The following is a 17,928-nucleotide window of genomic DNA, read 5'->3' as shown; positions in this document are numbered from 1 at the left end:
TTTCAACTCTGGAAGTATTTGCGGAGCTTCGTACACTTTTGGAGAGGGTAAATAATTGATCGGCTTCTTCGGCGGGTTTTGAATGTCTCTGATGAGTCACCGTACAAAAGTGTGCCCTTATTTTTTGGTTTCATGTTAGAGAAGCTTCCCAGGCGCAAGTGTAGCAAATGTGCTTGCTCACTGGTGGTTGCGTGCAAGCCGCAGCATGTCACTGTAGATTGACCTCAGGTCATGGGGAAGCCCATCCCCTGTTTCAGTGAAATTGCTTTGAATGGGACGCCGCGCGCCGAGACGTTCTTCGGCTTTTACCGTCATCGTTTCAAGTTTCACATTTTTTTTTTAATCTTCTGAGTTTTATAACGTGCAATTCCACACTGCGATAGGCATCTAACCCTGAATATTTTGGGGGAGCATCTTCATTCATCATCCAGCACCGCAGCAGATCTAATCTCATGACTCTCCATGAACATAGTTCATGGTTTGCATGTTTTAGTGCAGTCTTTCCCAACACTTCCCACCCAGGCGCTGATTTAAATAAGAAGAATCTGATAACACGCCATCAAATGAAAATGCCATCCAAATGTTAATTGTCAAAATAAATGATGATTTCGTTTCACTTTTACTCTGTGATAAATCTGGACCCGTTGAACCAAAAGCTGATATACTCAAAGGGAAGCCATGACTTGGTCTGTTTTATGAATGGCGACAGATGAATACAGGTTTGCTGTGCCTTCTGCCAAGTAACTGAAGCACATTTCATTTTCCTGCCTGCCACTATACGTCACTGGAATAGATTGATAAACAAAGCGTGGTCGTCATTAGCAAATTGTAATTTGTGACAAATTAAGTAGCCCTCGCGGCACCCTGATTAGTAACTGTTAATCATGGATATCAAGCCAGCAAAGAAATTAGTGTGTGGCAAATCTGTTTCGATCAGGCCAAAGTTTTTTAATCCACATTGTTTTTTTTTGGGGGGGGGGGGGGGTGGCGTTGGAACTATTTGGATGGAAATATGCTAACAAAATTCAACTTGTACCTAAGGAGCCAAAGTGCCGTTTATATTCATAGTGCACATAGCATCAGTTTGAGTTAAGCCTGTGAAATGCGTCATGCAAGATGAAAAGATTGTGAGTCGCTTAACGCTCTGTCATAAGTAAGTTGCCTCCTTGTAATTATTCATGAGTAAGCGTCGCTCTGCCGTGAGCAATAAAACACGTTCAAGTTTTTTGCAAAGTACAAACGATACGTATATGCCAGGGAGAAATGTCATATTGTTTGTCTACATGTGGTACTCCACCGGTGGTGTTCAAATATCCTTTTCTTGAATCAAAGCAAAAAAAACCAAAAGTGCCAAATGATGGCTTGCAATTTCCTCGTATCTCAAGGCATCACTGTACTTTCGCATTATACCTTCAATCACTCATTTAGGGAAAAAAAAGAACCAAAAAAAGTATTTCAATCAATATGACAATGAATATTTTCTATTTCTTTTCCCTTCACGAGATGCTGCATCGGTTTTCATCTTTGTCCAGCATGTGTTTGTATGTGCACGCGTCCTTGTGTGTCAAATCTAATTACAGGTAATCAGACCAATGAGTGGCCTGTCAGTCAAAAATATGACCGCCTTATCACCTCTTCTTTATATTTCCACTTAACTTCACACATTTTTGAAAGGATATGATTTTCCCAAGCAGGCGTTTCAGTGCACTGTTACCAAAAAGTGCTCTGACTGCAGTGGGAAAAAAAAAGTGTTTCATATGAATGTTTTTTTTGAAAAAGAATTGCGATATTGTGCAAATGAATTTTTAATTGTACTGTAATGAGTCAATCTCGCACAAAGAAACTCAATCGTCTCCATCCACAATCCACCATAAAAAGTCAGGAAATATCTGGAATAGGTTTTGTTAAAAATATTTATGCCACCCTTCCAAAAAGATATGAGTTGTGTCGGAACTAATTTCTCGTCATACAACTTCAATCCCCCTCTGAATACTTCAGCGTTTTTGCCATTGCTTCCCTCAATGTCACAACTTGTTTTTCAGTATTTTTGCTGATTACAACCCTGTCAAATTTTGATTCTTCGACCTTCATTTGTGTGAGGAAAAAAAATCCGCTCATTATTACCTGATTCTGATGACTTTTCCCAATCACTTCAGAATCTTGTCACTTCTCTTTTCAGTGCGGCCTTAATATTCATAATATTTAGTGGTGAGGTTACGAGAGGGGTTGAGCATGGTTTGGGGCGTTTTGCAGTGGCGATGTAACATGGGGATTTTCTTTCAAGCTGGAATATGCGTGAGTGCGTGTGAGTGTGTGTGTGGCAGCTGAAAACCGACACTCTCATGAGAATGCTAACAAAGCTGCCAAAACGTTAAGTTCCGATTGAAGAAGAAAAGACACCCGAGGGGGCGTAAAACTGGGCACCCTTGTTCTCATTCTTGCGTTGAATTGGATGCCGCAGGCGCTTTATCAACTTCGACATCAACGCGTCAAAAACAACAGAGGCGTCTGTCGGCTTTGCGGAACGCCTCCCCGTAAAGTGTGACCGACTTGAATAAAAATGCATTTACTAGCGTTGTTAATTGCACTGACCATCCATCTTGTGTCAAGACAAAAATACATGTTGACATCCGGTGCGGTAGCTTTTTGTGCGCGCGCGTGCACGGGCTGCTAATAATTGGTTTAAGGAGGTGAAGAGCCTCCTTCATTGTGTGCCAGATCTTTCCTATCATGTTCAAACACCTACCAGACATTTCCGAGCTGAAATAGAAGCTACTGCACTTAGTCAGAAACAAAAAGCACCGGTAATCTAGAGGAGCTGGCGACATCTCAAACCGTGCGGCAACGCGCACGTCGGTGTGGACGTGCAATAAGGGAACGCTAATCAAAAACAACACCTTACGGCGACTTTAGTCATCACTAAGCTGCAACCGTAGCCGTAATGTGCCCATAAAACACCCCGAATGCGTGCTGAGCGGAAACTGTTTATTTAGTCAAAGCGACGCTCTCAAAACATGCCGACACGCAAAGCACGATGGAGTCTAAAGTTTTTTAAATGGACCCGTACATAATAGTCAGGTCTAGAACTCGGCTCCAAACTAGAATGAGAGATGACTAACTAAATTTCTATCACACTTAAAACTTGACAATAAACTGTGATCATTAATATCTCAATGAATGAAGCTTTTATATTTCAATGGAGGTCGTATTAGGTCACAAGCGCATCTAATGAAGAGGCTCTTGACTTCTGCACCTTGCAATTTCTTTCCAGTTGGACTTGCGCCGTCCTCCCAAATTCAGGTTACTTCGCATCCTTTTCCATCAATTAGAGAATCATTTAGTTCCTGTTCTCGCTGGATGGCACACGATAAAACATAAATATGCTGTATCCTACTGGTAAATAGATGGCCGTTGACCGATGTCCAAAGGTGCTAGAGTGAGCTCATCTGGAATCACGGTGCGGCACTTATTCAATCTCAAAGGGATTTGGTTGCATTATTGAAATTGGCTTCATCACTTGAAAACATTTCAGCGGTGCATCGAGCAGAATCGGCGCTCCCAGAGAAAAAGGATGAGATCCCATCGCTGATCTTTAAGTGTTAACCAATGTCAGGAGAATAATCCCCCCTTATTCAGTGTTGATTGTAATTCATATTTTTTTTCCCCATTGCGCTTTTTATGGCACAATTGGCGCATTCAACTTCGCTGTGTTCCGAAATAGCGCGTGCACTTCCTGAACACAAGTCATTAACATGAACTGCAAGACAAAGCGGGCCTTGAGGTCAGTCCAAAATATCCACATGACTTTAATGGGCCACTTTATAAGAGCAGATTCATTTGGATCATCCAGACTGTCAATGTCTCTTGTGATTGACAGGTGACCGGTCCAGGGTGTAGATTATCATTCGTCCCAAATGAGCAAAAAATAAGATGGGTGTTCACCCACCCCGAACAAGATCATCAGTATTGAAAATAGTTGGATGTACCATAAAACAATTTAGACTTTACTTTTAAAGTCACATGCATTCATAGTCACGGATACTAGTGTGTAGAGAGTGAGGATGGCAACTCCAAGTGGACAAAAAGAACACCTGCACCTCACATGCACGTTTTGTTGTCGGTGTCGTTATTTAATAATGCAATCCCATAAAAAAAAAAATCTGATTAATTGAAAGGTGGTAGGAAACTCATTTCTAAAAATAGCTCGGCGTTGCACTCATATTTTCCTTCAACTGCTCCACACACCATTAATTTAACAGAATCAACTGAAATTTTAAAGACCCACATCCAACCTACAAGGACGGTAATCTGTTTTTTGTGGCATGCGGCGCTTGTTTTGCAGTCCAGTCGTAGCATAGCATAGCGCGACGGCATTCGCCGAACTTACGCATCGAAGAAAGCGCCGTGATAATGACTAATGAGCAGTCAGCGGCAGAAAGAAACCATGTGCTGTTATTGTAGAAAGTAGCTTTATCGCAAAGGCTTTGAGTCATATCTAAACGATGCACCAGCTAATTATCTGGTGAAAGCCGTTTCCTTACTTGTGGTTGAGGAATGATCTTTTCGAACAGATGTTAGACAGTACACCGACTTGTCTTCCGTCGGCCCGATGCAAAGGTCGTTTCTGGAGCTGTCTCATCGAGCAATTTGTCTCTGGACAGCATGGAGTGAAGTGACATAACACCGGAATAATCTGGGATATTTGGTCCAGAAGTCGAAGGGGTGTGTGGGGGGGGGGGGGGGGAATTTGGGGGTAAGGGGATTCTTGCTGGAAGTCAATGAGAAATGTCGACTCGATCATGAATGATAATTCAACCAGCGACTTTGTTCTTGCTGTCGCGTTGACATTTCCAACTGTTGCCCTCCCCCGAGCGTGAGCCGCCGACATGCCACACAGGCCTGGGCTCTCCGTTTTTTTGTTGCTTTTTTTATTGTCCTACATCTGCAGCTGCCCCTTCCACTTCAAAAGGAGACAATCAGGCAGGCGCTAGCAGAGACCACCGAACACTTTTTCCCCACAGGTGTCACGCAAAAAAAAAAAAAAAAAAAAGAAAAATTACAAAAATGAGACAACCGTTTGAGAAATCACATCCCGGGCAACAAAACGGGACGTTACGTGAGCGCGGTTGACTTGCGCTGCACTTCATGTGTGTCCAGCAAACATCTCCTGTATGATGGTTTCCTCATCAGGCCGTCCCACAGAGGAGCATCCACTGTATATCACGCTGCGTGCGCTCTTGCCAGAGGGTTCGCGGATGTCATGTCGCGGAGATGAAAGAGCTTTGAAGATAGACGCGAATATGAATCTCCACGGAGAACTGTTCAACATCTGCGTCGCGAAGGTACGGCGGCGCGACGGCACCCCGCGTCTTCATTACGCCGGTGCGTAGTGAGGTCCTTCATACACATCTGGCTTCGCGATAAGTGTTTCTGTAACTCTTCTCGGCAAAGGGAGAATTTGTTTAATTTACTTGGCAAGGACGGATCTGTGTTGAGGTAAAGTACGAAACATCCATTTATTTTTTTTAAACGGAGCAACCTCATTCCTGCTGTTCTCTCTGCTGATGATGGGATGAATGACAGGCTTTCCTCAGGCACCGCATTGGGCCAAATCTGGCAAAGTGAAGCGGCTAAAGCCAGATAACGCAAACGTTGTTTACGCAGTCCATTTCCATATAGGTGTCTAAGATATCGCACAGAGTCCGTGAAATAGTCCCATTTGGAGACTTGAGTTAAATTCAAGGCTTTCCTGAAACAAAGGCCGGTTGACGAAAATGTGTGACGAAGTCTTCTGTCAAACACGCCGCATGCTTGAGTGTTCTTGAATGCAGATTTTTTTTTCTTCACCACCTCCTACACAGCCTATGACAACTATGAAAATGCAACAACAACAAAAAAATGTTAGGTCGTCATTTCATAGCCCATCTTTGGGATCAACCAATGACCTTTGAGTCAGTGAATGCACTGTAAAATGTAAATAATAATAAGAAAAAAAAGTTGATTGAATTTAAATGTCAAAGCAACACACTTCGACAAAAATTTAAGTTGGGCATTTGAAGAAAATACAAAAAGTTTAGCGAATATGAAAATTGCCTTCAAGATACAAGTACAAATAAATTGTTTTGGTTCTTAATAGGCTTACGATCAGGGATTACGGTGCTCAAACTATTATTCATTTCTCCCTTGGTACCTCCAGTAGCTAAAAGCTTCAGTGGTATTATTTCTGAGGCTGTAATTTTACGTTGTCTTGCATAATGATTTTTACCGCGGAAGCCACGGTTCAGAGGTCATGTTGACACTTTTCAGGCACAGTAAATGAGCCTCCCTTTTCACTTCCCACCATTCTAGGCCAACACATCAATCTGCCACCTCCTTGGGCAAGTTGCAACCTTCTTGGAACATGGCGGCAATGAAAAACCGTCGCAAATTCCGACATTTAAAGACACATTGCATTTTTAAAAATTTTCTTTGTGTGGATAAAATAGTTTTGAAAATGAGTCTCCATGGGTTTCAGAGCTTACTGAAAATGTTTTGCCTCGTGAGCATTAGTTAGGGGGTGGCCGAAATACAGCTTTATGACCGCAAGCCTCGAGGATCCTGCATCAAAAGGTTCTTGGCACTCCAGAGACTGCAGCGGCTTTAAATACCTGCTTCCTGCTCATCAGTGACTTTTTAACGGCTCTTTTCTGAATACGATGCATTTGCCAGACACTAATTCCTTCATCGGCAAAAAAACTAAGAATAATTCTTTGAACAGTATGATTTTCGTGCAATATCCGTTTTTTTCTTGCGCTTGGCAAGACGCTGGACTGCTTAATGAGTAACGCCGAACAAACTGTAAAATTCCTTATAATTAGTCTCATCTGGAAAACCTGTTTGAGATTGATTATCGGTGATCAAGAGAATCAAATGCAGATGTTTCCCCTCTCTTCAATCCCATCTGCATAATAATTTGAAACACACTTAGGAGATCTCTCAAATCTTTGAATTCATCACTTGAGATGCTCCATCTCATGTCTCCCATTTCTTTGGGATAAAACGACCAACAAAGACTCATCTGCCTTCTTCCCGCACTCCATCTCACCTAAAGCCATAAATACCATGCGGCTCACAGACAAATATACAAACAGATGATTGATCTAAAAATACTCTTTGTCGTCTGTATTTGAGCTATTTTGAATTGACCTTTTCATGTCAATGGCAGTGACGTGAAAATGCGATCGGACTGTACCTGCAGTACTTTGGAATAAGTATGCATCCTGGAATGGTTTTTGTTTCCCAATACCGTCGTATTTAATACCCGAGGTGTGAATAAGTAAAATATGTTCAAGTCTCGAGTTAGCTCAACTGTGTCGATAACGTGGCTTTGTTGCACTTTACTTTGGAGTCAGCCAATCCTCCATGAAGCGTCTCCAGTTGGTCCAAAATGCTGCTGCTCGCGTCTTAACTGGGACCCGTAAGAGGGAGCGCGTAACTCCTACTCTGGCGTCCCTTCACTAGCTCCTTTTCCGTTGCTGGTCCCTCTCTTTGGAATGACCTCCCGCTGAACGTTAGGCGAGCCCCCTCGCTGTCCATCTTCTAAAACTCTCCTTACAACTGATTTTTATTCTTTGGCCTTTGACTCAGAATGAGACCTGATTTTTAGTTTTGCTGTTTTTTGTGCTTTCTATTGTCTTTGTTGTTAGTTTATTGTTGGTTGTATGAATTATATTTGCCCCATGGACAGCAGTTTGTATACAGCCTTGGTGGTTTACACGCACTCTATAAATCCAGCTGAGTTGATTGATTGCGAGATGCAAACTGGACATATGATTGACATTCTGCAATGACATTATCAGAGAGATTTGTTTTAAATTTGGCCGTAGCATGAGACAATTGTGCAGTGTTCGGTAGAATTGAAAATCCAATCTTTTTTTTTAATCATCACACTTGTATTGTGCATTGAATTGCGCAATTTCCTATGCTCGAGATAACGGTGCCCCAAATTCATCACTCGTCTGTACGACACACACACACACGCAAAAGAAAATGCAGCATCATTGAGGCTGTTCCTCTCCTCGCAGTTATGACAAGTTTATCAGGTCACGGAAGTAGGACAATTTCTCCAGAAAGAGGACATGGTTGGGTGGTAAAAGAACAACTTGTTATTAATGCGTCACAACGGCAACTTTTTTTTGGCACTCATTTCTATCCTTAATGGAGTTGTAAACAGCTGGAATTGGAAAGCATTACTCAGCGTTCACATGATATCGTGAATGGAGAAAGTGTTTGTGTGTAAAGCAGGAGGAGTGGGTGGGGGGGGGCATCTTGGCCATCCCCTGATTGACCCTCATTCACCCCAACTCACTCTCCCCACCCTGAGTGAGTCTTACCCTACACATGTTTGCAGCTGTCAGCTGGCAAGTGTTTGTGTGGCTGTGTGTTCTTCATGTACTGTATCAATGTGTGTGTGTGTGTGTGTGTGTGTGTGACAGAGATCATTTTTCATCATCCAATGCATGACATTAATAGAAATGACACAATATTTGGACACTCACTCACTCACTCACACACACACGAGCAGCGGCCAAAAGGCTGACACGCAGTTAGCGCCAATAATGCTACAGTGGCAATTAATTGTTGATGTTTCCTATAATGTCTTGTATCCTATCTGATAGCAGGTAATTGTATAACAAGAGAACCAGATTGAAATTGCACCTGTTTGTTAGTCTGACATCAATGTGATGATGCCTCTGGTGACAACATCTGCTGGTCACATGAGAGACTTGTTAGCTCAGTCCATTGAGAGACAATTGGCTCCCGACTGCATCCATGTCCTCTTTTTTTTTTTCTTTGTGCACAATCTCAAATACACAATGGAGCATCAAATTGTGCAAACTAAACTTTTTTTTTCTCCATGAAAAATTCTTAACCCTTTCCTCCCCCTTTCTTTCTAGCTTCGGCTCCAAAGTTAAAACCAATGAAGAATCCATCAATAGTGGACGAGGGAAGCAAGTTCACAGTCAAGTGCGAGGCCACGGGGAACCCTCCGCCGAACTACCGGTGGTTCAAAGATGGCAACGAGCTGAAGAAAAGCAAAAAAATTCGAATAAAGAGCAGCCAGTGAGTACCCCCCCCCCCCGCTCACACACACACACACACACACACAAACGTACTAATAAACTGTTAACACTAAACACTAAAATAAAAGCAGTTTTAACACTACTCGCATGTGTTGGAAATTAGAATTAAAGTATTCCGGGATCGTAGTTTGAGGTGTATTTCCAGTTACAACTATTAATATACTGGTAAGCGCTTATAAAAATACATTTGCAGGAAGTCAATCACTCACTATTTGCTGGTTCTCATTGGAGGGCAATATGCTTTTGGTTGCAGTACCACACTTCGCCACCCGGTAATGGAGGCAGCACTGTGCCCTGTTTTTAATCATTCCTCCTCTTTCCACGCTGTCTTTACTTTGGCTGTTGACCATGTAATTAAAATTGCTGACTCCAGCAGAGCATGTGAGTAAAGTGCAACAAGAAAATAGAATCTTGGAACATGTCGATGCATTTAAGGGTCCCTTGTCGTCACCGTGGCCGTTTATGAGCTAAATTACAAGCAGCGTTATTAAAAAAAAAACACCACGAGACATTTGACGTGGCTTCAAGAAACCACATTGAACTCTGTACAATATCCCGAGTGGTTCTATTATTCCAGCATCCTATCAAAGCAGAGGCCTGTTGCCATGCGGCTGCTCGTCCTGTTGTCTGCCTCACTGTCTCCCGGTGCTTCCACTCTATGCGTTTCCATGTTGCTTCCTCTCGGGCCGGGTTCCCCTGACTCAGCTGTGCGAGTGTTGTCTCCCACAGGAAAAACTCCAGACTCCAGATCAGCAGAGCAAAACTGGAGGATTCTGGGAATTACACTTGTGTGGTGGAGAACCTGCTGGGAAAGGACAACTCCACTGGCACGATAAACGTCCAAAGCAGTGAGTACCGAGTGTGAAAGCACTGGCATTGTTATTCATTGGCACATTGCTTATGACTGTTCTCCGGCCAAGCAAAAGATCCATCGTGGGCATGCACAAGTGGAAACATGCATGAACAACAACTGTTCACTTTATGTTGGGGGCTTTGCAGAGTTTTTAGTATGATTTCTCTTCAGCAGTCTGCATTTAGCTTGTGACAGGAGACCATAACATGGTACACAATCAAAAACACAGCACACAAGAGACCGGTAAAAAGTTTCACTTTTTGATCGAATTAAATGCATGCTAGCGCTGCTTTTTGGAAAGCGCCGTGGCCGGTGAAAGACTTTCGATAACAGCTGCTTCCATTTGGTGGGGTGGTGAGTTCATGTTGGTTCCGAGCACCGCTTGGACTGTGTGTGGCTAGTGCCGCTGGTTGCGTGGTTCCAAATGGAAGTGAAAAGAAAAAAAAAATCTTGAGAAAGAGCGGACACGAGTCATGTGCTTTTGCTTCTATCTGAGCAAGGAAGTGACGTTATCTTGTCTGAGTGGCAAAAATCCGCAGCTTGTCTGGAGTGCAGACTCGAGCTTGAAATCTCACATCTTTCCCACTGCTGGATTTAAAAAAAAAAAAAACCATCTATATCCACTCATAATGGTATTATAAAGACACAAGAACAACACATGTACTGTATGTCTGCCACTGAAGGTAATTTAACATTTTATCTGTGGCAGTAACAGCATTGCACATGTTCTACTGCTAATTAACATTTTTCAACAATAAAAAAAAAACAACGCGCAGTTGATCATCTTAACCTAAAACGATGAGGATTACACATTGCTTCATTCAACCGTCCAACTGACATTACCTTAAGCGTGGCCCCAACTTGCTTAATGCTAACATATCACGCAAAATGCCATGGCTATGCTAACAGTTGATATCATCGACATTTGTAGTAGTACAGCCTTTGCAAGCAACAGCAGATATTTGAAGACGAATGTGAAGAAGGATGGATGGATATCTAAATTTGAAACGTCTCTCATAAAGTGATGACTATATTCATGTCAAACTTCTATTCCTGTTGCATTGCAGGTTTCAATTTTATTTCTTTTTTTTTCCCAGTCTGTCTTTAATAGTCCCTCATACACATAGAAAATAAAAACAGAAATTATATATATATAAAAATAGAATTTTAAAAAGAAAATTGTTGTGGGTGTGAAGATAGCCGCCGCTTGATGTCTCGGAAGGAATGTAAATTCCTCCCGGTATGCCCGAGTTCACCTGGCTGTAAAAATGTCTCAGGATTTTGACGCTGTGCAGAAAAAGAGGCCGTGACGTTAGGCAGCAAGCGGATTGTGTTTTGCTTTTATTACTTTTTCAATTGAGCGTGGATGATGACACAGCCGCGCGACTACCGGCGAAACATTTGGATCGTTTTGTACATTTCTTTGACGGCGGGGTGGGTGGAAGGGGAGGTGGGAGGGTGCGCTGCTCTTTCCACACCGAGGTGGAGATATCGTCACTCTCGTTGCTGACATTGGCAAGGGGCTCATATCTTTAGACATCCCACTCTGGCTTAAGGGGGCGAACCGCGGCCCCCGAGGAGTGAAAAAAGAGGCGCGTGGAATCCAGTCGTCACTCAGTGCCCTTGTATGCTCGTTGAGGCACAGCGCTCACTCAGCCTCCTCTCTTTACATCCGTCACGATGGCCCGTTATTGTTTACAGTCAGTCAGCGCCACTGGAGAAGCAGATCTTTGCAAATAATGAAAAGGCCCTTTGTGCGAGCAAAAAAAACCAACATGCTGGTCCAATTGCTAGCACACAGATAAGAAGCCAACCGCATCCAGTTGAGATTCCCATACAGATTATGTGCCTTGTGCTGACACGGAAACGTTACATAGCCTTTTGAAAAATTTTTGTTTCTTCTTTTTACGCATTAAAGATGGGGCCAGCTCGCATTTTTTGGTGTGAACCGTCAAAGATGGGTGGAATGCTGCAGTACAACCTGCAGAGGTCAGGGGAATCCCTTGTGGCAGCACCCGTTTTCCTAAATGTTTTTTTTTTTTTTTTGAAGGCTTAGCGACATGCGAATCCATCCAATGACCTGCAAATATTGTATTACAAAGTAAGCAGGCGTGGAGCACACCGGATCGTTACAATGCATCAGCGTGAAGCCCTTTGAACGTAAAACCTGACTCGTTAATTTCAGTGACACTCCGAGCAGCATTCTGCAACTGAGACAAAAAAAAAAAACAGTGGGTCGTTTCACCGTAAAAATGTATACTAATGTTTGGTAATTTCATCATATATATGCGTGTAGCTGTTTGTGTTGTCAAGTTTAACATGTCCACTCTGTCATCAGGAAATTCACAATTCATTTGTTCAAGTAGGACACGGTCGTCTTACTAAGTGAACCTTCTCGCACAGGTCTACCGTGTGTTCGTTTTAATGCTGACATTTGCCTCAAAATGTCCACACTGTCATTGTCCACTCTGTCAGCAAGCTCACATATTTTTCTCTTTGCATGCACATTGTCTGTTTTCAGTTACAAAAAAAATGGAGAGTTGGATCAATATGCATGCATTTTGAGCAGGGTATCATGCACTTTGCTATACTCGATACCTATATCATAGTTTCTCTTTTTTTTCCGACAGGACTGCGAAGGCAAAACACACTTGACAAGTTAATCTTATAATTGCCTAGACGTAAAGACTCACGCATTGTCATTCATTCATGACCTTCAGCTTTGTGTGCTACCTCAGAGGCACATTTTTCACAGGAATTTGTTCCAATTCCAACTCTTGTCAAATTCCACTTTAGCTGTTCCGCTTTACCTGCCGATGTCATCGCGATACGCGATGCCGTTTTGCAAGGGAAGAATCATTTTCAATTCGGGGTAGAGGGCTAAAAATATCTTGCAAGTGCAAGTGTACTTTATCGACGGGTGAAATGCAAAAGTTCAGCTGCTTCTTGCATGCGTTTGCGCAGTTTTAAGTGTGCAAAAGTGAAGATGCAACCTTATAGTGGAGGACTGTTAGCGTTTCATGCAATCACTTCAGGTTTTTTTAAACAATGGCATCAGTGTATGGCCCCATCTTATGTAGTGACCCCGGGGTGTCTGCCTGTCTATGTGTGTGCGTGTTTGTTTGCAAGTCCCATTGTGCTACACCGGCACGTCTTGTTCCGTCATGCTTCAGGGAGGAAGGCAAGACGGGGCGAATCAGGGGTGGTATGTCCATCGGTGGGGGTGGGGGCGGAGGTATTCGTCAAAACCATCTCCTCCAATAAGAGCTGCGAACAACCCTCCGTTGTGATCAAATTCGCTGTTACAAGTTTAGACTCTACAAATGAATAGTTTGAGCAACGGTGATTTTTTTCAGCTGTTGCATTTAAAAAAAAAAACCACCTGAGCAATTTTATGTGAAGTCACATTTCAGAACCACTTCTCCTCCCGAGGGCCGCAAGTGACATGCCGGTGAAGGGCTGCAGTGGCTCGCTGCAGTATGTTGCCCGAGCAACATGTCGCTGCAGTATGATCAGTTTAAGCGAACGGCAGGGGGGGGGGGGGGGCGGCGATGGAGATGTACAGAGCGAGAGAGAGAGAGAGAGAGAGAATGAAGGCAGCCTGGAAGACAAAGGAGGGACGTTGGGGTCAATATCAGGGAATGCATGACAGAAAGCAGACTGAGACATTATACAATAGAGAAGGGGAAGCAGATATGCAGTATATAGAGGAAAGACCGCGCGCAGGAAGACCGCTTGATGTGCTGCAGGGGAGAGTTTGACACTCTTTCTAGGAAGCAGCCTAATTCAAAAGTCAACCGATGTTTAGAAAAGAGGACCTAGTGAAGTTGTGTTTTTAATCTGCCATGGCGATTTTTCAGAGGCCCATTCATGCTCTTCTTGGTCTACCTGAATCAGGAGTGACCCGTTAAACCCCCTGCTCTGTTGTTAAATGAATACTGTACACTTACTGTGGCAAGCAAATTGTCAGGTACTCCTCCACAATCTAACGAGAGCCATTCCAAAAGTCGACCTCTGTAATGAGATCGAGAAATGTTTTGATTATCGCCCATGGGTGAACGGAAAGCCTTTTTAAAAGCAACGGAAGGGTTTTTAATTTTGCAGATGAGGTCAAGATTTTTTTGTTTGTAGTATATTACAAGCATACTGATAGACACGGAGACCGAGGTAACAGCCCTTCAGTAAGCTGCTGGAATATTTGTTTTTTGACAGAGGATAAAAAAAAGCCTTTCACTATTGTTATATTGCCTGTCAACATGTGTTGCTCCGCAGTTTCTGTTCCGATATTATTTTGTCAATGGGTAATAACCTCTTAGCGGTGATGCTATTGTTTAGTCAGTCTAAGGTGTTGTTTGTTCACAATAAACTACGCAGGCTTTCCTAATGCAAATTGATGTATTTGCTTTAAATACACTAAGATATTCTATCGATGTTTAGTTTGACGGTAAGATTCAACATGGAGTGGATTAGACAGGTTGAAGCCTATTTTTTTTTTGTGACTTCAGCTGAGTTCAGTGGATAGCGCTTGCGTGTCAAATTTTTGCCCTCAAGTGAAAGCAAAAAAACCCTCACGTAATTGATGTCTTGTAGCTCGAAAAACTCGTTCGCTTTTTAATTCATTTCCATCGTGTGTATCCCCCTCTATATATGTACGAAGGCAATTTTTTTTCATGTCACAAGTTGTATATTTTACCTAATAATCAGGCCCCTGAGTATCAATGATCGCTGATTAAACAAGAAAATGACCGATTCTTCATCACTCAACATGTGATGTAGCATGTCGGCGGCCTCCTGCTGTCTGTTCGGTGCTGTGGACCAAACTGAGCACCCCCCCGGCCCCATCAATCAGCTCCACCGCATGGTGATTCAAGGACACCGCAGCACACGCTGACGCTTAGCGGGGGTTTCCCCTTCAGTTAAAAAAGAATATTCCAAAATGAGTTTTGCAAAGCCATAAAGCACACTACCTGCGAGCTTAAATATCGGTCATTTAAATGAATACGCATCGCATCAATTTCTCAAGGAGTGCCAGACTCATCTGACACTTTGCCCACAGAGGTGTTGTTAAATACGAATTACCTGAATGTTCCCTGGGTAACAATTTAATTTCCACATAAAAGGAAGATGTTAGGATCACTGCTGTGTGCCATAAAAAAAAAAGAGCAAGATATATTAACCTCTATTAATAATGCACATACCACTTGGTGATTACTCCAGGTCTGCCAACACCTATTTATAATTTCACAGTCTGGGGGGGGAGGAAAAGAAACCGAGTACGCCAGTTCCCTCGGGTACGGAAAAACTAGCCAGCGTGTTCATGTGGGAAGGACCCGAACCTTAAGTGAACCCCTTTTGCGTTAACAAGCATTCGGTGCATGGTGGCGCCACGCCAGCCATGCAGTGTTTGCCCTCTAACACTGACAGAGTACACCTGTGTGGGGTGTTTAGGCATGACGCTTTATTGGAAGCGGGTGGAGGAGAAAGAAATCAAACCATTTGTTATGACTCAACACACCATTGAGGTTCTCCTGCAATACTCATTTCATAACTCGTCCTTCTCAACGCTTCTATTTTAGCCCAAGCGTCGGCGAGTCTCCCCAGAGTCTCTGTTGTTGACTTTTTGCCGTCGTTGACCTGAGCGTGGCGTGTGTTTGTGTATGTTTACGAGGGTCTCCCAGGGTCAGAGTGCGGGTTGCCAGAGCCTGGGGGCAAGGCAAATATAAACGCAGCGCCCGGCTCGGGCCTTGGACTAAGTTTTTTGGGGGGGGGGGGGGGGGGGGGGGTTCCATCATCGGTTTTTTTCAAGTGACAGTGCTACGGGTTTCATTTTTGGTCAAATATTTCCATGCATTAGCATAGCACGGCGATATGCTATGAGTGTTAGTACACAGTGTTATACTGTAAACTGACACGAGTGTCATGAAGTTGGTCCACGTTGTGGAAGGAATAACGTTCTTGTAGTACAGCGCTGACATTCCCGTGTGTTTGGACATAACATTTTCGGTCTTTTTCCTGCTTTGGAAAAAAAAAAAAATGATCGTCATCAAGCTTTGCTGTTATAATTTATCATTATGAATGAAAATGGCTAACTAGAATAATGGGAGGCGGGCTACATCCTGGGGTGGTTGCTAACCCATCACAGCCTATGAGCATAGTTCCAGGAGATATTTAAAATAGCCATAGAATAGTGTTACGATGAAATATATTTCTACTTTATTGACATTTTGAACAATATATGCGGTCTCTTGTAAAGCATGAAAAGCTTTTGTGTTGGTGCATATGGATAAGGGTAAGATCGGGTCAATGTTGCAAAGCACCATGGGAGAATGGCAACGCAGGGACTACAGTATAGCCAGTGTCTCAATTCTGAGTGCGTTACAATTAACATGAGTCTGATGAGGGTGTGATAGAGTGACACGCCTGTTGGTGCAATTGTAGAGGGCTGTGTGCGCACTTTTGATTTCAATTTGACGAGCAATTCCTTTAATATAACTCATCGCGAAGGCCCTGCTGGCATTGCCTGCTGTGTCACGCACTTCCCCTCACGCCAACATCGCCCCCCTCCCCCTCAACCGACTCCCTCCATGCAACCTCACCGTTGTCTCCCGGTGGTCAATATATGACGAGTCCTTTCACTGACTGTTGTTCTCATCCCTAGTCCCGACCCCAGCGGCCATTTGTTGTCCATGTGGTCTGACCCTTTAGCCTGTACTCAGTCTGGCACGTTTAGACCTGGTGGCCCGCTACAAAACGGTGTCGTATATCATCCGGTGTTTTCTCGAAGCAAGGAGCGACCGCGGTCAGCTTCGCCCGGGCTCCACGTGGCTTCAGATTAAGGCCTCCCCATTATCCTACGGGCTGCCATGTTGTGATAAGCGCTTGTGGAGGCGGCCATGTGTCCACGGGCTGTAGGTCACATCCTTGGGGGGTGCTGTGCGCAGCTCCGCCGAGAGAGTGTGTGAGCGTCCAGGAATGTGTTGATGGAAATCACAGCTGAACATATGATTGCTCCAACCTTAGCAGTCATGCTGGGGCCCACCAGCAACAATTTCATGCACGCATGCACGCACGCACGCAGGCAGGCCCACACACATATACACACACACACACACCTTCACATTTTCACTCCTCATCCCGAGGCCAACCACAATGAGCCCACTGCTGATGCACAGACAAACAAACTCGGCATCGCACCAAACACCTTCATAACATCAGTCGATGTCCGCGCTTCTGTTTTTGCCCTTGGTCCAACTCGAGAAAAAGCAGATGACAATAAAACACAAATATTCACTCCCGTGAATGATATTTGCTGCGTGGAATACAAATCAAGCAGATAAATCCATCCATTTTTATCCATCTCAGGGCTCATCTGTTTTTTGGGTTTGGTCACATGATGTTCCTCATGCGAGCCCCAGGGCAGTTGTGATTTCATTTAACAGCAGATGGTGGTATTGCCCCCCTGACATTGATGAAAAGATTGATTTATCTCCTTAATTCTTATTCCACAAACGCAATATTATGAATTAGAAAATTGTATTTTGACTCGTAGGAGTGAAGACAGCATATTCTTGCAAAGAAGATGTTTGCATTTTTGCGACATGGGCCAGTTTGACGTCAAGGCATAGGGCGAGTTGCAGTGTAACCTTTAGATCCTTATTCAAATTTTTCTGTTTACCTCTTCAAGAAATGACCTGGCTCATCTGTTTACACTACAAATCAAATGTGTTCCTTGAAAACGTTACCCACCCCTGCTCTAAATTGTCAATTGTTGTGAACATGAATGTGAGTAATTGACGATATGAGCCCTGCAATTCCTGGTGACAGGTTCAGGCTGTATTCCACCTCACCCGTGAACCAAATTAAATAGTACATACAGTTGAATTGCACCATATTGACTGTACCTGGTGGGCATTGGCTGCTAGCTAATAAGATGTTAGCCTACCTTGTTGCTGT

General features: G+C 43.5%; 1 protein-coding gene across 6 annotated transcripts in view; it reads left to right on the top strand.

Moving 5' to 3' along the window:
- Positions 1-17,928, top strand: part of nrg2a (neuregulin 2a) — a 71,105-nt gene that overhangs the window by 24,174 nt on the left and 29,003 nt on the right. For all 6 annotated transcript variants that reach the window (XM_052047175.1, XM_052047173.1, XM_052047174.1 and 3 more), the window contains exons 2-3: positions 8,937-9,102; positions 9,852-9,970. In XM_052047175.1, the coding sequence (XP_051903135.1) occupies positions 8,937-9,102; positions 9,852-9,970 (285 nt within the window). The remainder of the gene's footprint in view (positions 1-8,936; positions 9,103-9,851; positions 9,971-17,928) is intronic.

Source organism: Hippocampus zosterae, chromosome 16, assembly GCF_025434085.1.
Source record: "Hippocampus zosterae strain Florida chromosome 16, ASM2543408v3, whole genome shotgun sequence".
Classification (NCBI taxonomy): Eukaryota; Metazoa; Chordata; class Actinopteri; order Syngnathiformes; family Syngnathidae; genus Hippocampus; species Hippocampus zosterae.
This window is presented reverse-complemented; position numbering and strand designations above follow the sequence as displayed.